This window comes from Histoplasma capsulatum, genomic scaffold (assembly GCF_000149585.1).
Source record: "Histoplasma capsulatum NAm1 scaffold_11 genomic scaffold, whole genome shotgun sequence".
Lineage (NCBI taxonomy): Eukaryota > Fungi > Ascomycota > Eurotiomycetes > Onygenales > Ajellomycetaceae > Histoplasma > Histoplasma mississippiense.
The window spans coordinates 698,639-720,194 of NW_001813972.1; the positions used below are offsets into that span (position 1 = coordinate 698,639).

A 21,556-nucleotide genomic window follows, 5' to 3' on the forward strand; every position below is an offset into this window, starting at 1 on the left:
AATGGAAATAAAAATTTAAATCAATGGGCAGTTGTTTGATCGATTGATGATGATGATGATGATGATATTAGGATGTCTTTCATCTTCGCTTTTGTCTGCAATTCATCATGATTTTACATGTTTTCCTCATCTTCTCTACCCCTCGCTTCCTTTGTATGGCGTTTTCGACGGGATTCCATCTGCTACTTCCCAAATACATATCCCCACCTCCGCTATACCTGGCAGACGGATATAATTTTGTTTATTTTTATCTTTTACTCCCCATGCCCCCTCTCTTCCTTTCATCTCTTCATTTGTTGTTGCTATTCGTTGGCTAGGATGTAAAAAAAAAAAAAAATGGAAGAAGGAAAAAAATAGAAAAATATAAGAGAAGGAACTGTAGGTCTTTAAGCAATATATGCCAAATCATCACCATCCAGCCGCTCAATATACTCCTTCTCCATCAGGGCTTCAATATTCTTTTTGATATCCGGTACCTTGGGTGGGAAGCGGGCTTTCACTTGCTGAATAACTTCTTGCACGAGTTGGACATGTTTCAACTTCTTTCGCGATTTCATGATCCGGACGATGGCGGACTGTAGAGATAGAGAGACGAACTTAGTAACATGGAGATGAAAGTCAAGAAAAAAGAAAAAAAAAAAAAAAAAAAAAAAAAACAAAACTCACCTGGAGTAAAAGTTTCCTATCCTCATCAATAGTCTTATGTGTATCATCCGTTTCATGTTTCTGCTCCGATTTGACGGAAATGTTTAGATTGATTTTAATCTTCTTCGCCTTGAAATTGTAGTTTAACGCATATGACGTCCCCGGACACGGTTTGCCATCCTCTGGAGAAGGGATGACGACCTTAGCCTTGACAAGGATGCCAAGGTTGGGTTCAGTAACTTCCGGGGCGAGGGCTGTTCCCTTTTCAATGTCGGACAAGCTCAGCGTGTCACTTTCGTTAAAGAGGAGGAGAATTCCCATCTGGTATGTAGATACTTGGAATGTGTATGGCACTTTCGTGTTTTTGATGTAGTTTGCGCGGATTTCGCCCTTGCATAGATTCCATAACCATGTAAGTTTGCGACCGCTGTGTTTGTCGAAGTAGAAGTTCTTGAAACGCTCTGTCGTCTTGACGATTTCTTGAGGGGGGATGAATTGCGTTGTTGGCGGGGTTAGGGGCCAGAATCCCGTTCCGAGGATCTGGAAATGAGGGTCCAATAACTTTTTCCTGTCTTCATCATCCAGGACTTTCTCTTGCCAATCACGGTAGCTCGCGTTGAGATCCTTGGATATTTGGATGTCCTGGAACATTCGTTGGAGTTTATTAGTGTATTCGAAGCCACAAGCTTCCTTCAGTTTACTAATCATGCTGGTTTCCGCATCATCTGAAACCGAGCTGACATGAACGAGCCGTTTGGCCAGCATTCTGGAATAGAACTTCTGGAAAACGTCCTTGTCTTCAATATACTTGAAGACCGTCATGATCTGGACGAGCATCTCTTCCAATTCCGATTCTTCTGGAGATTTAACTCCCTTCTTCAGAAGGGAATCTGTGTATCGAGCAAGCAGTTCAGGAGACTTCGTTGAGCTTGTGTTGCAAAGTGCGTTGCGGTTGACAAATTCCCGACAGGCATTATCCAACGAACGGACAAACTCCGATTCTCCCGCAAAGGCCCATAACCACCATAGCTTGGTATTTGGTATGAACTTGTAACAGGGCATCAATGTAGACCTTGGGTTCGACCGCATCGCCATTTGGCACTACCTTTTCAACGGCCGCAAGCCCAGCTTTCCGAACGTGCGTCTCAAACTTGTTACGTAGAGGGTCCAAACCGTCCTTAATTCGAGAGAGTAATCGGTACATACGGGCAAGATCTTCTTGACGTTCGGTATCCAGGAGAGCTTGGAATTCATCCCGCAGCAGCGGCGAATGTGAAGCCACCAGGACTTCCAAGCATGTTTCGGTTAAATTTTTGGTAATGTCGGGGTGAAGATAGAGGTCAATTCGGGCTCGTTCTTCATCGATGCGAGACTCTGCTTTTTTCATATACTCCACCACGCTGTTTTCAGCTACGAATCGTTTCGATTCGTTTTCGTAGTAGACTTTGGTAGCCTCTATGAAAGGCTTTTCAAAATAGAACTGGTATACCACGAGGGTAGATTTGGTACTGTCGTTCTCGTCGAGTCCAAGCGAGACGAATGAGTCGACAATGTTTTTAATCTGGGACTGTTCAATCGTTTCACCATTCCGTTGTTTCTCGACAAGTTTCAGCACGGCATCCATTACGCTCTTTTGCACCTTCTTGAAGAAATCTTCTTTCCATTTTACTAGATGAAGGGTGTAAACGTCGTAAATATCTTTTTTCCCCTCATCGACTTCTCTTTTGACCCAATGGCGGTTAAGATATTTGAAAAGATGGTTGATGTACTGCGCTGCAGTGGTGTAACGAGTCCACTCCCGGATGTAAAAGGCCAACAACGCTTCGTCTGAATGGTTTAGGGAGGTTTCATAGACATCATTGAGATGGCGGGATAGATATATGCCCAGGAGATTATATAACTCCTCCCCAAGAAGGTGCGCTACGCGTTATAGAAATTAGACCATATTTATGTACATTCCCTAAGGATAAAAACAGAAAAAACGAAACTCACCTCCGCGATGACTACCATGGGAAGCTGGGCTGCCAGGTGATGAAATAGCTTTTTGTGAGGTACAGAAGTCGTGAACGGCACTATTGATGTCGTCAGTTCCAAAGGATGAGCTTGACTATTGAAACGGGAACGAGTATTACTGACGTGTAAACACCCATATACTAAGGGGATATTAATATACAGAGTTAGTATCTGCCTATTCAACTGCTCTCCAGAGGGGATAATAAACACTAACGGTAAGCATATCAATTCCCCCCTCTAACTGGGTCATGACCCGCTCGACGCCTTTTTCAAGATACGCCCATCTACCCTCTAAAGTCAGCTCTCCTGTTCCCAAATCCGTGCTTCAGATGGCCCAGGGTATAGAGAAATATGGTGGTAAAAGACCCACGTTTCTTCAATATCGTCTTTATGAGGAGTTTGGATCCCGGAAGGAGGCATGGCTGGACTCTCCCTTTGTGAGGTTGCTGAACTGCGAGAAAGGCGGCCTGGGAGTTTGACGTGGGATAACCCCATGGATAGGTGGGAGACTTAAGGTACCTTAATAGCGTTGGGTTCACCGCAGACAACCTGTTGGTAAGAGGGGATAGGGATATAGGTACCCAAGTCCAGTGGGCGAAGGGAGAGGAGAAGCAAAGACAGGTTGGTTCAAGGTATTCTTAAGCGGTGATACTGATGTGCAGCGCTTCCGCGAACTCCCACCCAAAAAAAAAAAGGAAAAAAAAAAATAAAAAAGATAAAAAGGACGAGTTGCCGACTGGGAGAAAGGAGAATCAAATCGGAGGAGCGCAAAAAAAAAAAAGGATATGGAGTTGGCAGAACAAGGAGAGAAAGAGAGGTATCGGTTTGAGAGGTGTAGTTGTGTATCTTGGTGCCTCAACTTAACTTGCTGCAAACCAGCGAACGGAGGATTAGGTAAGCGGGATGTCAGCCAACTTGAGAAAGCCGAAATAACAACTATTCCTGATAAAGACTAGTCTCGATTCATATCTCTTATCGATAAGGACCCATACTGTAGGTGTCGACAACAGTACAATTTACGGGTATTTCCCCGTTTTAGCTATTATTGTCATCACTTAGCTAACCTATCCGACACTCACAGCCATAGATGGACATGGCAGCCACTTTGAAAGCTCTCCACTCCTTACGGGTGGGCCGCCATCAAATCCCTCCCTGGTACCACACCTTAAACGCCTCCATTCACCATACACCCTTTCTCATCTACCGCAGCGGCTTCCACTCCTCCACCACAGCCTCTGAAATCAGCCAACACCTGACAGAAACCTGCGTCGCTGAGCCCCAATGGACCTGCCCCATCCATGTACCCTCACCGTCAGTTTCACTCCACCACGCACGCGGTCCTAATCGTCATCTCTGGCAAAGCAATCCTAACCTATGATTCGGACATGGAGATAGCCCAGAGCGCTTTGACGCTGTAGTTTCAAGCAGGGATTTCCTGGTTGTCCCTGCTAGGGTGGCCCATAGACTGCTGCACTATAATGAGGTTGGGGTTAAGATGGTTGGTGCATATCCAATGGGGAAACTGTGGAATATGTGCTATGGAGATGAAGAGGAATAAGATAACTCGGCAGAGATTGAGGAAGCGGATTGGTTTGAGAAGGACCTGCTTATGGGGATTGTTGGCTGGTTCTTGAAGTGTGAGACAATTTCACGGGCTTTTTGTGTGTAGATGTCGCCGTAGGGGAAGTCCGTCTTTTCCTTCATCTCACATTTTCACTTTCTTTTTTGGTAGGTGGTGTAACTTAAGAAACTTATTCGATGTATATCAACCTTGGGTTATGAGCAGTGAGGGACAAAAACAATGAAATCCATGGCTGGAAAATATACACAAAAGTAAATACATTCGGGGAATCAAAGAAATTAAAGTTTGCTGTTGCATCTAAGCCCTTATCATTTTTTGCGCAAAAAGGAAAATGTGATAGGGTGAAAACATGAACCTAACGGAAATTCGTAGAAGATAATAAATGGATTTGAATGAAATCAAAAAGGAATAAAATCCGAAAACGAACGGGTGAGGATGCAACGGATATAAAGTTGGCATGAGAATATGCATTTAAAATCCTGCAATGGGGAAATGAAATGAAAATATGCAGGCTCACTAAATTATGAAGACAATGATAGTAGTGATAACAATAAAATAGCAAATGATGGTCAGGAAAAGAAAAATGTTTTCGAAACAGAACAGGTTTACTTGCCCGTTACTCGCTCCACAACCCTGAGGATATCTGTTAACATGCTTTCGCTGACGGGGTATACACAAGGGCGGGTGTAAATGTGGAAGGTGCACAAACCTTAGAACACTAATGGCGAAGGTCGTAAGCCATGCTACCAGTACAATCAGCAATACGGCAGCCAACGCCTTCTGCAGATTGCAGATACTTGAGTTTGTTGGGTCAAATTTTCCGTCAATCTCCCCGGATCCACAAGAGCTCTGGATATCTGACAAACTTTCAAACGCCAGACTGAGATTGGCCGACGCAAAGACGATGAAGATCAGGTCCAGGAATATAAGCCGCAGCTTAGCCTTGGCAGGCCGGAGCCCTAAAGGTTTTCCAGTGTATTCGTCATAAGTAATATATACTAGATAGACAAGAGCTATAGAATCTACTATAATCGCCAAATCTGGAGAGGGGCCTTGCGAGTGACCATATTTTGTGGCATAGGAATGGATTGAACCACCTAGAGCTAGGGCGACGACCGAAAAGATAAAAACAGTAAGGCGGATTAAAAGAGGAACAATGGGACTTCGGAGGATCTTCGACTGGACCTTACTCAACCGCTTTACCTTCCGCTGTTTGGAATCCTGCTGACCACTTTCTAGGTCTTTTACATTGGTACTATGGCCCAGCCAGGGGCCCGAATAATCTCCAATGTTTTCGTCTAGCCAGTCGTGATCAACAAGTTTCTCCTCCATATCTGTAGACGGCCGCGGGTATGCATTAGCTTTCGCAAATGTTTTCCATCTTGATTCCCGTGGGCCTTTGCTGGTGTAGCCAGAGTTCGTATATGAAGTTTGCTGTTTTCCGCGAGGAACGTAGTGGTGTTGGGCGATTCGGACACCTGCAAGTTCTGGGGAAGCCAAATGGGAATGGGCCGGTAGGCCAGTGGTTTCATTCGGAATTCGCACCCATGCTATTTAGAGGATTATTGATGTCAGTAGGTTTGCGGGCTCAAGGGGCAGGGAAGTACTTGGGTAGGACAGAGCTTATACCTGGTATTGTCCTCGCAGCACGGAAAACGTTATTAGATTGAGTCCCGATGCTCACCCCCACTGATTGAGCTCTACTCTTCGACCGAAGGGAACTCCGGTCGTGCGAAAATTGAAGTCCTGAGTGGCCCACATCCCCGTTTACGCTCGATCGCGCAACTGACGTGCCCGATTTCTGCCTCATAAGGGGAGGGTCTACCAGCGACAACTCCGACTTCCTGCTGGCCGATCCTCCACTCTGAGTTTCCGGAGGCTGGGGGTGTAAAAGGCAATCTCCATATATTGCCATTGCCCGGAGATAGAGCTTCTGCGTCCAGGGCGTGGCTGTGGTTGCTGGCAGTTGACAATCAATTGGGGTGCCGATTGCTTCCTCCCATGATTTTGGCCGCAATGAGAGCGGAGGTACAATCCCCTGGAGAGGTACGTGAGTGGTAATTAACAGGGAAAGCAGGAATAAAAGTTAAGAAATATGGCAAATTATGGAAACGAGCGACGAGCAGTGGAGATGAAGATGATGGATTGAGTGATGATGTTGGGAGCAGATCAGCACCTGATCATATTTTTATTTGAAGCTGAGTTGAAAACAAAATTAATTCCTATAATACTGGACGTGAGATGACCTCTGGACTGCGCCCCAAACAACAGAAATTACATCACAGCTCCAGCTCCGACCCAACAAAAAATTTCCGCTCTAGGCTGTTAGACAATACATCAAAAGGCGACCTGCAGCCGCGCAGAGTCAAACTAGCCTCGTGCATCTTCTCTCATCGCATCTCACCCCCGGAAGTCAACCCATAGCACCTCCGCATCTTTGCGATGCGGCTGTACCTCCTCCCCATCTCTACGGGGCGATCTCTCCTTTATTGCAAAAGAATCGACACACGGTCTGCGAAAGAGCTGAGCCGTCTTGACCGTATTACTCAGAAAGCATCAACTACCTGGGCGAAGTGGGAGCAGGCGGAGCAGGCCTGGAAAAAGAGGTTGGTGGCCTATGGAAACCGGGTGTTGCAGCGCATACCATACGAAGAATGGGGCCTGAAGAGCGTGCCTCCATTGAGCACGAGGAGGCAAACTGAGGAGTTGCAGACCCATACCCAGGTCTCGCTCGTTTACCCTAAGGGCATCATCCAGGAGAGCAAGGTCCTGGACTTGCTGAGAGACTTGGCTACCGCGAGACAACGTTTACACCGGAGACGAATGTGGTGGAGCATATTCATTGCGCCATTGATGCTGCCTGTTGCACTCATACCTCTGTGAGAACTTCACCTGGGATTTTGCTAGTCTCTTGTGCATTGCTGCACAATACTCCCGCTGACTTACAAAATTTTTCTTTTTTTTCGCTCGCATGTTCCAGCGTCCCTAATATTCCTTTTTTCTACTTCGTATACCGTGGATGGTCGCATTGGAGGGGTGGGTTTCCCCCAAAATATCCCTTGAGTAAAACCTGTGCAAACTAACCACAAAAAACCCAGCATTGAGCGGCTCAAAACATCTTTGCTTTCTACTTGACAACAACCTCGTTACACCGAGGTCTCTTCCCGCCTTGGAGAAATTTTATGCCCATCGCCTGATGATCAACAACTCCGTTCCTCCTGAAGCAAATTCCAAGACCAACTGCCCAAACGAAGTGATCCTGTTAGAAGCATCCGACGGCAGACAAATGGCTCAAATATTGGGACCTCATGAACTCGCCGCTGAGATAGAGCGAGCAGTGAGGCAAGTAAAACATCTTCATCAGGAAAAGAAAACGTCCTGATTCAATTGGAACTCCGGGAGCCGGTTATTCAACCCGACTATACCGAAATTGTGCAAGTCAGCTTGTCAGATTACTCATTACCAACTGAAATCGCATGCAGAATCATTTCTTAGGCGGAGCTCATTTTGAAAACCCACGACCATGCTTACACACCATAAGAACTGCAGTGTTTGTACAGCCGTTTTCGACGTCCATCAATTCGCTTCTCCATCATAAATTAGAGAATGAACTATGAATTGGGTTTCATGGATTTGAAGGGGGTTCATAGCTTGCATAGGAATATTTGTTTGTCTATTTTTAAGTGGGTGGTGGCTGTGCGAATCACTTTGTGCTATCTCTCTGTCCCGGGGGTTTGCAGTTGTCCAGAAGTTGTACACAGGTGTCTACGGGAGGGAATTCTTGATTTTGCCGCACTCATATGGAGCGTGTATTGATTATGGTCTAACATTATGTAACATCACTATCTCTACTCTATATTTTTTTCCTACAAGCTTTCAGCCTTTGTGTCGTGATATCTATCATCCTTCCACGTAATTTAGATATATCTATACAGGACCATTTCGATTTAAATATGCGGAAATAAAAATTGACAGATACCTGAAATTGGTTTAGATATGCGCAATCAAACCCCTGATCTGGTATCCAGCATTTGTCCTTGGGGATCTACGGGGAATTATTTTCTCCGATAACCACTGCCAAACGTCAGTATTACCAGACCGTAAAGCTGACCAACCTACCTCCAATTCCAAGTACCATTTATTTAACGCTTGCTAATGCCACTCTCGTCGTCTGCAGCATGTCCGAGAAGAAAATAGAACAATGGGAAGTCGAGAGATACTGGGAGATCTTCTCTTCGCTCTCCAATGGCCAACCACACCTGAACAACGCGCAGGCCGCGACAGTCCTAAGGAACAGCCGATTACGAGACGACCAACTGGAAAAGGTGTGGGATTTAGCAGATGTTGACGGAGATGGCGAGTTGGATTTTGAAGAGTTTTGCGTGGCTATGAGGCTTATTTTTGATCTTGTGAATGGGGTATGTATTCTTCTTGAATATTATACGAGGCCAAGGGCACATTATACGATGCGGGCATGCGTAGAGTGTATGCACATCGGTCAGAATATGGATATACGTGCGTGGTTCTGGCTAACTTGGAATTCTTCCTTCTTCTTCCTCTTCTTTGATGTTCCTAGGAATACGCCGATGTGCCACATTCATTACCAGATTGGTTGATTCCAGAGTCGAAGGCGCATCTTGTCCAAGCTTCGCGTGCCCTCACGGGAAGGCAACCACAATTCGAACGGGTGGAGGAGGAAGACGATACCCCCGGCCTCAAGGATGGGTTTGACTGGTACATGAGCCCAGGAGACAAATCCAAATATGAGGAGATATATTCCGCGAACAGGAACCATCGCGGGGAGATAACATGTGGGTATCACTTATGAATCCTCGCCATATCCTTCTAATACAGCCGCTGACATTCGATGCCCTCCTTCCAACTCCAGTCGACTCCCTCCAACCCCTGTACGACTCCCTTGCCGTACCCGACACCGACATCCGCTCCGCCTGGAACCTCGTCAACCCCTCTGCCTCCTCCACGATCTCCAAAGATGCCACCCTCGCCTTCCTCCACATCCTGAACAACAGACATGAGGGCTACCGTATCCCGCGTACCGTGCCCGCTTCGCTTCGCGCTTCTTTCGAATCCAACAAAATCGACTACCAACTCGACAACGTCCGCCCGGCTCAGCGGTGGGGTGCTGACACAGATGTGGATACCAGCACAGGCCGTAAAGCTAAATTTGGTGACGCTTATCTCAGTCGGTTAGGCGTTGGCGGACGAACTACATACCGCCCGCAGGGAACGGATTTCAGCAACACCATACAGGATCAGGAGTGGGAGAAAGTACGGCTACGGCGGGAGCTAGCGGAGTTGGAAAAGAAGCTGGAGGCTGCTGACGGCGCGATGGAGTCGAGGAAAGGTGGAGGTGGCTCTGTCAATGGTGGGCCCAATTGGACACTCATCAAGAAGGAGGCGTTGCAGTTGCTGGAATATAAAGAAAGGGAGTTGCGAGAGCTTAGAGAGGGGACAGGTAAGGTCAAAGAAGGGGAGAGCCTGGAGAGGTTGAGGGAGGATGTTAAGACGGTTGGCGACCAGGTGGAAGGCTTGAGGGCACATTTGGCGAAGAGGAATGAGACATTGACTGAGTTAAAGGATCAGATTCGGGAGGAGAAACGGAGTCGGTGACGTGGTATGGTGCGGCATTGAGGGAGAGGTAGAGGTGAAGAAATTCCTCTTTGAGCTTTTCCGATTGTCAAGTCGGGGGCCTCCCCTCCTCTTCCTACCTGTAACTAGTACATATTATTCCATGTCTTCATTTCTTCCACCGTTTAAGCGTCGATAACATTTATGAGCTCTTTTTGACATTTTTTTGCGCAGCCGAAACGGAATTGGAACGGTTGGAGAATATCCAATTTGTATATTTTTGGGTCTACCTTTGATTTAATCATTGCTCCTCCCCTATTTCTTATTTACATTGCCGCTGAGCTCAAGATGTGTAATGACATGAAACTAACTATCTCGATGAAATTGGTCAAAAAAAACCCTGAGGACTTCGGGAACTTCACTGACATAGATGAAAATGCGTTGCCAGAGGCTGTAAGTGACCACCGTACCCCCTAGAAACACCCGCTCTTACAAAGAGCAAAGGCAGAGCACCCAATTCTAAATACAAAAACTAAAAAATGATACCAAGTCGAGAAACTCGATCCTCTTCTAACCAATCTAATTATCTACTGGTAATCTCAGCCATCATGCCCTCCGCCTCTTTCTTGGGTTCCACAGCAAAGAAGCTATTACCCCCCTTATCCAGGCCCCTCTCAGCCCTCTCATATGCCTCATCACTACGATCAGTCAATATATCCAGGTCGCGTTGCGACAGGAGAGATTCCGGCGTCGCCCTTTCACCACCACCAAGATCTAAAACCTCAAACCCAGCATCTCCAAGGATCTTCCGCAACTCTTCCGCCTCAGAAGAAGCGGCAGCAGACCCAGGTTCCAGCAAACTTTTGAACTTCCCCTTTTGAATGACCAATTTTTCCAGCCTACGTTTTGAATCTGCCTTTTCGAGTAGCGTCTGCTCAACGGTACCCCTCGTCGCAAGTCGATAGACAATAACCGGCTTAGTCTGGCCGATGCGGTGCGCGCGATCCTGCGCTTGCAGGTCCTGTTGCGGGTTCCAGTCAGAGTCGAAAAGGATAACCGTGTCCGCTGCTGTCAAGTTGATGCCTTGGCCACCGGCGCGAGTGCTTAGAAAGAAAATTCTGTAGTCCGGGTCCGTGTTGAAGGCTTGGATTTGTGCCTGGCGGTCAACTTGGCTGACAGCGCCATCGATGCGACAGCAGTTCCACCCGCGAAGGGAGGTCGCGTAGTCCTGCAGCAAATCGAGTTGGGTTTTGAATTGGGAGAATATGAGGATTTTGTGGCCCTTGGACATTAGGCAGGGAATGAGCCGGTCGAGGAGGAGCATTTTCCCCGACGAGGTAATGAGGGTGTCGTCGATGTGGGATGGGTCGTCACCCCAGGGCCAGTAGAAGTTGTGTGGTGAGTTGCAGGCTAATCTGGCTGCATCACGGGGTTTTGGAGCTTTTTAGAAGCAATTTCCCTTTCTGTAGATATTAAAGGACGGAAATTTAGAAAAGGGATAAAACCACGTCTGGTAATAAATTCGCAGGGTTGAAAGGTTATGCTTACTGGCAAGTTGAGCCGTTTTGGCCTTTTCAATCCTCTCCAATTCGCTTTCACTCTGCTCTGATTCTTCTGGTTCAGATTCAATCCCCTGTTCTAGTCGCCGCAACCTAGCGTTAAACTCTCGATCGCTGGCTTCCTTATAGCTTAGACGACCCTTTCTCCGCCTTGCAGAGCCTAAAGTGCTTCCCGGTGTAGATTCACGGCTGGATTTCAAGCTCTTATTTGGGGTCGAGGATCCACTGTTGGAGGGTCTACGTTTCAGGCTCTCGGATCTTGACGTCTTTGGAGTGCCATTTCTGGCATTGATCCTCTCAGCTGCTTTTTCTTCCAGATATGCCCTACTAGAGCCGTTCATAATTTCAAGATATAGATCTTTCTGCTCAGGCGTTAGCGGTGCGTATAGTATGTATTCCCTTTTTTTAGGTAGAGATGCTTCAACGTCCGTCTTCACTCGTCTGAGTAAGAATGGTTTTAATATCGCATGCATGGTAGACACAAGGTTGCGTTTACGCCGCTCCACAACCGCTTTTTGGCCTCTGTTATCCAGGACGGAAGAGAAGTCGAACCAGCTCTCAAAACTACCTAGGTCATTGAAGACTTCGGGAAGGAGGAAATGAAGCAGAGACCATAATTCAGCGATATTATTTTGCAGAGGTGTTCCAGTGATGAGGAGACGGTTCGCAGAATTATAGGTGAGGAGTTCTTTGATCAATCGACAATTCAGGTTCTTCAGCCGATGTCCCTCATCCTGTGTAAAAAGAGAAAAAAAAAAATTAAAATCCGTTAAAAAAGACATCTGATATGGCATGTGATTGACATGAGCTCACCACGATGATATATTTCCACTGATATTTCGCCAAAAACTTCCGGTCGTTCATGCAAATCTCATAGGATGTGCACACAACGGGGAAATCCTGCTTTTTCTGGTCCTGTAGTTTCATCCGCTGATCTCGAATCTCGGCACGTTCTTCTTTACTACCGTGATAAAGCACTGTCTCAATACCAGGTGTCCAGCGCGCAAACTCGGCGACCCAATTGCTAACTGTACTAAGCGGAGCAGAGATCAAGAATGGACCAGAAACATTGTGCTCTTTAAAAAATGCTATTAAAGATATAGCCTGGATTGTTTTTCCCAGACCCATTTCATCAGCAAGGATACCACAAAGGCCATTCATCCATAGGGATTTTAGCCACTCCAGACCCTCTAGCTGGTATTCCCTCATTTGGCCACCGGTTACTAGTGCTGGCTGCTGGGTAGCTACTAGATCCTGCTCGCCTATTGCAGTAGGCTTCGCCTCATATTCCTCTGCGGCTTCTTCCAATGCCTCTTGGACTGTAGGGTTATCCTTTGAGATCTGTATATCGGCTTTCTTAAAGTATTTCGAGATGGTATTTCCGGCGGTACTTTTTGGAGGACGACCTCTAGTCGGCAGCTTTGTTTCCTTTGCCACCTTTTCTGAGCTACGACTTTTAAAATCGCTGGCAGGTGTTTGTTCTGCCTGGGATGGCTTGCCGCTTCCTCGGGTGGCTCTCTTCTCAGTGGTTGTGATAGGGGATATGTTCTTCATTGTCACCGCCGCTTGTTTTGCGAGTTTCCGTTTGGCTTCTTCTTTCTGTTTTCTTTGCTGGTCTTTCATTTTATCTGCCATAATCGCCACGAATACCTTTTCATTTGATTAGCAGCCAGTGGCTTTAAGGTGACCGCTAAATAGCAGATGGCGGCAAGCAAGCAAAAACGAAAAGGAACTTACAGAGCTTGTCTTGAGCAGCTTGGTCAAAGCTTTAGCCTTGATATCCATGCCCTCCTCGTCAGCTTCCTCCATATTTTCGTTCTGCTCTTCATGTTCTTGAGCGGAATCTACTTCCACCTTGGACATATCCATATCTCCTTTGCCCGGTGAGTCAACGATGGGAGGAGATGATTGAGGTGTGGATGCTCCAAGGAAGTTTCCTGGTGAATTAGCCGAACTGCTAGACATTGGCGACGTATAGCCAATTCGTAGGCAATCTGCCGTAGAAGTGATGGTGTGGTCGAAAGTATTTAGAAGGGTCCCACTGGCGAGTTTCTTTAAGAGCGTCAACGGTCAGAATGAATAACTTTCGTGTAGCAATTACGTTAAATCCTTATTCAGAATTCCTGCTCTAATAGTATATATTAGGTCTTATGTTTCGAAGCACACTGCCATTTATGACTGCCATTGATAGTAGGGGAGACCGAGCGAGGGGGAAAGGAAAACTCACCGTGCATCAAGGAAACCTCGTTACCGAACAGCAAAACAACCTGCTTCTGCCAGCGTGCAAGCTGGAATTGAGCAAGGCGTGCTTCTTTTGCTTGCCTGTCAGTTCCGTCTCGGCTGCTGTCGTCCGTCACTTTACGCGTGGTTGGGTCAGAGGCGCGAAATAGTCGCGCATTACGTCAGCGAGAAAGCTGTCCTAACTTACATTCAAGCTGTTGAACTCCCAGAAGGACACCAGGCCGGGCCACCACGCCTGTATATAGTATTTGATTCTGTGCTGGGTTTTTTGCTCTGTCCAGCTGCACAGGTTGTCCAACACCACTTAATCAAGCCATGCCGTATACAACCGCAGTTTGCGCGCTTCCGGATTCATCCACTTTATGTGATGTTGTGACCCGAACGGTGTAGCGCCGCCGTCAGTGGTGTTGTGTCCTCCTTACTCGCATGAGAGGGGAAAAAGATGTTCGTCTCCCAGATCACCATGATGCTGCGAGTGCAGCTACAAAATCATACTATTATGTACCACGGGCCAGCATGTAGCTTGACCTTTTATGGGTGTTGAGGATCTAACTCCTGGACACGCTTCCCTTACCCTGAGCTGAAGTATGAAGGCAATACAGGCTATGTTATCGAGTATCTCCTGTTGATGGGAAATAGCTAGCAAGCAGGAGCCGAGGCGAAGCAAAATTTTTGTAGGAAATTGTTCGGAATCCACTCACATATGTTCCTGCAGTGACATATCAGGGTCTGATTCATTCGTTTATTATTATCTTTTCTCATTTTTTTCTTTCTTTAAGAGAACGACTCCTTTATCTGACCCAACAGCTGATGACACTGACTGTTTTCAAATGGACTGTATCCCTCAAATATTACATACAGCAAAGAAAAAGAAAAGGGAAATGAAAGGCAAGAAAATTAAAAAAACAAAAACCACTAAACGAGTGAGAAATAATTAAAAAAAAAAAAAAAAAAAAAAAAAAACAAAAAACAAAGGAGAGGAGAGGAGAGGAGAGGATAGTAAACAAGCAGATAAATAGATCCAGAAATCCACCCAAGCAGAGTGCAGGTATCTTGCGCCAAGAATGGAATTCAAGGTTATTCTAGACTTTCCAATCTGTCCCCAGCCATCATGCATCTGACAAAAACTCCCGGTATCCAATTCATGCTTCCCGCTTATTGATTCTTTCACTTCTTCTTCTAGTATTAGCTGAGTCCACCCCAAGGGTATTGCTCTTCATAGTTTTCTTTGTGCACTCTTCTGCTGTCGTTTCAACGCATGTCGGTAATTGAACCGTTTTGCCTGGACACTTCTTTTTCTTCGTCCACCCATGACCATACCTTCTATTTCTCTTTTTCCGGGATCCTTCCATCATCCCTAAGCTTATTGTGCCTGAAAGACCCGCGCTTGGTAGATCTGGAAGGTTTTTGCTGGGGCAGGAGAGCACGGTGTCCACCTTTAGGAGCACAGGAGTAGTAGCTGTTTCGGTTGGCGATGGGCTGTGTTTATCCTTCCTACTAACTGTAACTGTACTTTCGCCCTTTACCTCCGTCATATCTAGTTCTGGAACAGGTGATACTAAGCTTTGTGCTGCCTGTAGAGAGACCTCTTTGGCGCATGTTCCCTCTGCATTGGTGCCCTGAGAGCAAAACGTAGTTGTTGCAACCCCCGGCATATGAGCATTAATTGGCGTTGGGTTACTAGTCGTAGTTAAGAGAGGCGGTCCACCCCGGTTGTTATTGGGTTCTCTGGCATATCCTTCTAGTTCCCTCGCAAGTGTTTTGTTTTCTTCTTGCTCGCATCGAGCTGGGAACGAAGGTGGCGTTATTGGTGAATATTGCGGTGCATATCCCTCCGACAGGGTGTGGTGGCTGAGCGACATATAGTGCGGGACGAAATTTGACCCCGGATTGGGAATCATTCTTGGATTTCCACTATGGCCCGGGCTACTTCTCCATCTAGCTAGTGGTTCCATCCTCGGTTTCTCAAACTGGCATGGATTACCCAGGTTGGGAGGTGTTAAATTCGTGGATGGAGAGACTGAGCTTGATTGATGCCATGCTGAATCTTCCCGGAGCGCATCCTTAGCTTCAACTCTGGCTGCTGCAAGCCCATCCCTGTACATCCGCGAAGCTCGAGAAGCAGCCTCCGTATCTTCCCTACTTTGGCTATAGATCCATGTGCCCCCTAATGATCGCTTTATTGTTTTGCAGCCTCCCCTCTTACCCGATATTGCATGCCGTGGCCATAATTGGGGCAACATATTTGCTACACTTGTATTATCGTTGGGAATGTTCATTTGTGGTTGTGAATACCGTCGCATAATATCTCCTGATGTTCCAAAGATATCTTGCTGTATTCGAGCAGCGCCTTGCGACCCAACTTTGAGTCGAACTACCGACTCACGGCGCAGTGGTGATGACTGAGGAAAGGTGTTTTGGAATGGCCTAGATGGCTGTCGCCATTGACAAGATTCGGCTTTGGCACTGAGAGTTCGAAAGGGAAGGGATCGCACCGTACCGGCTCGAGGAAGAGATGATTCCCGACGATGGTAAAGTAGATGCTGGGCAGCATTCAGACTATGATCCAGAGTCCGTAGTCGTTTCGGATGCGGGGAACAATCGGAATGCGAACTGGCGCCAGTGGCTGTTTCTGAATCAGGATTACTTTCACACTCTGTATCGCCATGTTCAGAGATATTGGCTTCCTCAGCCACCGGAAATTCCCCTGACCATTCAAACCCCTCGTCAGCTCCTGTCATACCAGTAGTGGTGATCGCCACAAGATTGTTACTCCATTCACCAGCAAACATAGGGTCCAAACCAAGGCTTCTCAGATATTTGCGTGCGATCAGGATATCGCTAGCTTGACTCATGGAGTAATCCGGGCCAGAATGTGCGGTCGTATCAAGGAATTTTTTTGAAATGTTTTTAAATACTAGCTGATCTGGTACCTTTTGGGTTCTCAGATAACTATTGTCCATTCGTAGCAACGCCCGGAGTTGTTTCGTTCTCATCTCGTTTAACTTCGCGTTCTCGCGCTGAACCTGTTCCTTGCGCGCAGAAGAATGTTCGATCATCTTGATTTGCTCTGAAGGGCTAAGTCTCAGCGCCTCGACTGCCTGGCGGTAATCGCAGACGGAACGGAGATTCTCGAAGATTTCTGTTTGAAGGATTGGGGATATATCGCTCCATTTTATCTCCTGGAGGGCAGCCTATTGATAATAACGAAAGGCATTAGCGAGGGATTATACATCTTGAAAAATATCTTCCTTCGGGAGAGGGTGAAGAGATGGTATCTCACAGCTGATATCCCAGCCGCTTCATAAGCACCGATTCCGACATCATTCTCATCATCGCTCAGATTCATACTGCTCCTTGTTCCATGTTCGCTATTCTCAAGCTCATTCGGGTAATTCACACAGTCGCAACTAACTTGAAGATTTAATTTTCCAGGGGCACTGCTACTAAAGTCATCGCCAACATCGAGCATGGATACCTCTCCTTTCCCTGCCATTCCCCGCTCACGACTGGCGTTATATTGACAGTCAGTGATATTTTCATGATCGAAAGAATTCGCACCAGAGCGCTCCTGCATAGACCCTATCCTGTCCCTGGAACTCTGTGGAGCTTCCTGTGCGGGATATTTTGGTGGCTGTTGGGTATCAATAGTGGGGAATGCTGCAGGAGGTAGATTAGGGTTGAAGTCAACGAAAGGTGGTGGGAACACGGGGCGCCCAACATCCGGTTTATAACTACGAGATTCGTTCCGTGCTGGGGGTGGCGGAGCGGGTTTTGTAAAATTCTCTTCATCATATCGTTTTGGCGGTTTTAGAGTATCTCTGCCCCTGAGATTCATTATTGTGGGATAAGGTGCGGTCCTACCTTGCTGGAATTAACCGAATAAGTTGTCGACGGATGTGTGAGGCGGAGATTGTGCTAGACAAAGGTGTGTTCTTCCTTTATTTATTTTTTATTCCTTGTTAAAGGGGTGGTGGAATGCTGTTGTGTTGTGTTATTCGTTGCTGGGTTGAAGGGCGCGGTGGGTATAAAGGGGGAGGGTTAAGGGGGAGGGTTGGGGGGGTATAAGTTGAGTTGGTGAGTTTGACCAAAGGGTCGTTCGAGAAAATCAAAAGGACTACCTAAAGCCCGTGAAAGAGAATTCCATGAGATGAGGGTTGAAAAGCTGCAAGAAAGAGACGATGCTCCGAGTTATTCAAAGACCGGAGGGTTTGCTGTCCTGAAGTTGAAGTTGTGGGTGGAGTGAGAGGGATCATTCGGATATCACTGATGTGGACCTCCTGGGTGAATATCTTGAATTAGGCATTGCGACTTGCAAGAAGACATCTGGGTTGTTCTCTGCTCCAGGAGAGAGGAAAATAATAACACATGATAGTCATTGCAAACAAGTGGAGTGAATTCTCCTGAGAACTCAAAAAGAGGAATGGAAATAAAGAGAAGAGAAGATTAACAAGACATTTCCCTGTCGGGATGCTTGAAAAGTTGAAATATTTTATTGAAAATGCTTTCTAAAAGGGTTTCCTTTTGAATTTTTATGTATGGGGGGTGGGGGGTTTAGAACAATATTGTCAACGACAAGTGGGAATTCTCCCTCTTGACAAAGGGTATCAATTAAAATTAATACAAAGAAGGAATACGAGCGGAAAGAAGCGAAGCAGTGACAAAAGCCGAACGCAGCCAAACGCTTGACGCTTATCACGTTTAGCAAAAGGAAAAGCGAAATACGATTTCGTAGTATACAACAAAAATCAAGAGCGAGAGAGAGTCCCAAGCAAACGTCATATGCTCTACATATAAACCCGTGTTTTGTGCTCCATGGAAGCAGATAAAGAAAAGGGCGGATGGAAGGAAAATTTCCTGTGTGATATGTTTTCAATCGCGGTCGGTTACACCCGTCTACTACAGCAATGATTCCTAGCAGGTTGCTGTGCGTGTATTCGCTCGCTCGCAATGTGCACATATCAAGGGTTGGAATTATCCGCTATCTGCATCGCTAAAAGGAGGCTGAGTACTTCTGGACGCGAAGCGCTCGTCATCTAAGGAGGCCTGCAATTCAACATCCGGAAAATTACAAACACTTTCCTCTAACTCTCGTGTGGCATCAATCGGTCTTTTTTTTGGGCTGGGAAATCCCACGATGTTGGTTGTCCTTCCATTGGAACCGTTGATCGCATCCTGTGCTTTCATGACGTCTCTCCTCGCGGCGAGGATGGATCCCAAACGTTTGAAGCACGCGTTTCAAAGATTCTGGGGAGATTGCAGCAGAGTCTTCGACCCTGGACATTGATGAAGGCAGTTTGAACATCGTAATTGAGGATTGCCATCAAATAGGCGATAGCGACAGCTGCTGAACGCTCGTTCCCCGTCTCGCAGAAAATCAAGACTTTTTTCCATGGTTTGCTTCTGATATCATTCCCAGAAGCGGTGGTTGCACCTGTGTGGTGAGCTGGACAGCAGCATATATGTTCGTTGATTCCTCGAATGATATCAGGCAGGGATTTAATAAGATCTTGGTCATCCACGACGATGACATTGCCAGATTCAATGCCATGCATGGCAGCACATTTATCTGCATCGACGATGCGAGCGTGGTAAGGGAGTGGGCCTCTAATTCCTAGAAGATACGTTATTCCTTCTCGTTTCACAAAATCAAGGTCTCGTGCTGAAGATGTCGGTCCAATGTAAAGGAATGGGAGAATCATTTGGGCCTCTCTGCGTTGATCATACTGCCATTCCATCAGCCTGAAAGCGGAACGGAAGCTTTCTTGCCCGAGTGATTTAAAGAATTCATCACAGGCTAAGTAGCCGCTGGGGAAATCGTGAGATGTTGGTGCCTCGAAGTTTCGAAGCAGGTTGTAATCCAATGAGTTCGAGATTCCCGTCCAGACAGTCTCGAGGCCAGAGCAATATGGTTGAGTAGGGATATATGAGGTTTCATGGCTTCCAGGAGTCGCCGCCCCTTGATTCAGATTCTGCTCTTCCATTTCTAGCGGAAAACACGATTAACCGGAAATTATGTGTCCAATGCGCTCTGATGATGAAGAGGAAATGAACACTGCTGTTGCGGACCAGCAGGGGGGGTATAACATCTCCAACCCTCGTGGGATGGCCTCTATCGCCCTCTAAACAATATCTCTTCTGGTGAAACGGTTTGGGTGTGGGGGTATCGGAGGACAAGACACAATGGTTTGAAGCGTATAATGATTTTAAACAAGCGTTTCCGTCACATAACGGTACCAGAATGACGTATTCCATGAAAATAGAAGGTTGGTTGTAACCTTGGAAGGTTCGTTGTGGTCACATGGTTACAACCACGTGATATCAAACTCTGTTAGGGGGTGCTATATTGGGGGGATTGGATTGGGTGATTCGTACCCTTTATCCCCTCGTCCGTAGGTTTGTGCAAAATTAGCGTGGTTTCATTAGTGTATATTATACGAGATCTCATTGAATAATCAGTGTATTTTTGAGTATTCATTGGTATTAGTGTAATATATAAACCCTAATTAAGGATCCGCGTAAATAGATATTAGGATATACTATGAAATTCCGCCCAACATCGAGTTTTCAAACATAAGGGGAGCCAACTTCTCAGCTTTTAAAATAAAGAGATGTGAACTTGCCAAGTAGGTACCTTTGGGCGGACCTACTACCTGATTTAGCTTATTGTTTCTGGGCTGGAAATCTGTATCATGAGTATCAAATTCTGTCTTTCATTAATTTTTCTATGTTTCTGTTATATTTTTGACATCATTCAACACTAAGCATTCCTCCTGTATAACCAACTCTTGCTTGTATTTAACATTACATAAGGACTCGTCATAAGCACTGCTTGCATACGAGTATAACGGAAGAATAATAATAATAATAATACCTTTGCTTTACTCTGAACAAACAATATTATCAGACAAAATGCATTTAATTGTTTTATTAAATAATGAAGATAACTTTTATAACTGATCATATTCTCTCTGATCATCACTTCTGCAAAAATAAACACACATCTGTGCATAATACATTTCAGAAGAGGTGTATCACACATTTAACATCATTATCAATATATCAACATTGTTAATGACATTACTTATCTATTCAAACACAAATTTGCAAAAAAGGAAAGAGAAAAAAAAATTAGAAATTAATAAAGATTGCTCACAGAATTGCAGAATTTTTCTGTAAAGTCACAAATTTCACAATATTTTCAAATATTGAACTTCAATACACATTACAAATCAACATCTCTTAGTTTGAGAGCACAACATTCACACAGAATTCAACTGTTGTGCATTATATAATTAGAGTTAAAGCAATACAACAAATAAATAGTGAATGGCGCTATATAGAAACAAGCTCAGAAACAAGTTAATGACATATGTAATTATATTAATAACATCACTAACAAAGAACATCAACAATAATATGTGATAAATATCAATCAGAGAACAACTTACTTGAAATTAAAATATTTAAAAAAACTCATTTCAACAAAAGAGAAGGGGGAGGAAGAATCAATGAAGAAGTTTAAAAAAAAAATTTTAAGAAATGAAAAAATCGCGGTAGAAAGACAAGAAACTTTGATGATGATCAAGTTAAAAAAAAAGAGAAAGTTTCAAAAAAAAAAAGAGAAAGTTTCAAAAAAAAAAAGAAATTATTTTTGCTTCTTTACATACAATCTCTAATAATCAAAGAACTCATCAATTCTATTTCATTAAGAAATTGATAATAATATATATATAAACTATCTAAAAGATGTGAAGCAATTTATGCAAATCACTAAAAGCAGCTCTTATGAAAAAGAAGGGCAATTGTAATGCACTTATTTATTATTTTCTTATTATATTATCTTTATTTATTTTTACCTCTTTTCATTATATTCTCACTACTGCATATGTTTTATATGTATATATATATGAATGTATGTATTTGC

The 21,556-nt window shown here is 45.3% G+C and overlaps 8 protein-coding genes across 8 annotated transcripts; 3 read left to right on the forward strand and 5 right to left on the reverse strand.

Moving 5' to 3' along the window:
- Positions 1-386: 386 nt before the first annotated feature.
- On the reverse strand, positions 387-3,153 carry HCAG_08456 (conserved hypothetical protein; the record flags this gene model as incomplete). The annotated part of the gene is made up of 7 exons (XM_001536624.1): positions 387-575; positions 667-1,470; positions 1,694-2,565; positions 2,638-2,717; positions 2,782-2,798; positions 2,873-2,942; positions 3,029-3,153. The coding sequence occupies 7 exons, from the start codon at positions 3,151-3,153 to the stop codon at positions 387-389; spliced, it is 2,157 nt and encodes a 718-aa protein (XP_001536674.1).
- A 598-nt stretch (positions 3,154-3,751) lies between these two features.
- Positions 3,752-4,216, forward strand: HCAG_08457 (predicted protein; the record flags this gene model as incomplete). The annotated part of the gene is made up of 2 exons (XM_001536625.1): positions 3,752-3,969; positions 4,054-4,216. The coding sequence occupies 2 exons, from the start codon at positions 3,752-3,754 to the stop codon at positions 4,214-4,216; spliced, it is 381 nt and encodes a 126-aa protein (XP_001536675.1).
- A 629-nt stretch (positions 4,217-4,845) lies between these two features.
- On the reverse strand, positions 4,846-6,155 carry HCAG_08458 (predicted protein; the record flags this gene model as incomplete). The annotated part of the gene is made up of 3 exons (XM_001536626.1): positions 4,846-4,873; positions 4,950-5,790; positions 5,870-6,155. 3 exons carry the CDS (start codon positions 6,153-6,155, stop codon positions 4,846-4,848), a joined length of 1,155 nt encoding a protein of 384 aa, XP_001536676.1.
- Positions 6,156-6,682: 527 nt separating this feature from the next.
- On the forward strand, positions 6,683-7,622 carry HCAG_08459 (predicted protein; the record flags this gene model as incomplete). The annotated part of the gene is made up of 3 exons (XM_001536627.1): positions 6,683-7,119; positions 7,221-7,276; positions 7,339-7,622. The coding sequence occupies 3 exons, from the start codon at positions 6,683-6,685 to the stop codon at positions 7,620-7,622; spliced, it is 777 nt and encodes a 258-aa protein (XP_001536677.1).
- A 796-nt stretch (positions 7,623-8,418) lies between these two features.
- HCAG_08460 (hypothetical protein) lies at positions 8,419-9,871 on the forward strand (the record flags this gene model as incomplete). Its single annotated transcript, XM_001536628.1, has 2 exons — positions 8,419-8,658; positions 9,029-9,871. The coding sequence occupies 2 exons, from the start codon at positions 8,419-8,421 to the stop codon at positions 9,869-9,871; spliced, it is 1,083 nt and encodes a 360-aa protein (XP_001536678.1).
- Positions 9,872-10,412: 541 nt separating this feature from the next.
- HCAG_08461 (hypothetical protein) lies at positions 10,413-14,057 on the reverse strand (the record flags this gene model as incomplete). The annotated part of the gene is made up of 6 exons (XM_001536629.1): positions 10,413-11,248; positions 11,378-12,122; positions 12,202-13,038; positions 13,126-13,310; positions 13,616-13,676; positions 14,052-14,057. The coding sequence occupies 6 exons, from the start codon at positions 14,055-14,057 to the stop codon at positions 10,413-10,415; spliced, it is 2,670 nt and encodes an 889-aa protein (XP_001536679.1).
- Positions 14,058-14,771: 714 nt separating this feature from the next.
- HCAG_08462 (predicted protein) lies at positions 14,772-17,467 on the reverse strand (the record flags this gene model as incomplete). Its single annotated transcript, XM_001536630.1, has 3 exons — positions 14,772-16,823; positions 16,913-17,118; positions 17,191-17,467. 3 exons carry the CDS (start codon positions 17,465-17,467, stop codon positions 14,772-14,774), a joined length of 2,535 nt encoding a protein of 844 aa, XP_001536680.1.
- A 1,345-nt stretch (positions 17,468-18,812) lies between these two features.
- HCAG_08463 (predicted protein) lies at positions 18,813-19,613 on the reverse strand (the record flags this gene model as incomplete). The annotated part of the gene is made up of 1 exon (XM_001536631.1): positions 18,813-19,613. The coding sequence occupies one exon, from the start codon at positions 19,611-19,613 to the stop codon at positions 18,813-18,815; it is 801 nt and encodes a 266-aa protein (XP_001536681.1).
- Between the last annotated feature and the right edge of the window lie 1,943 nt (positions 19,614-21,556).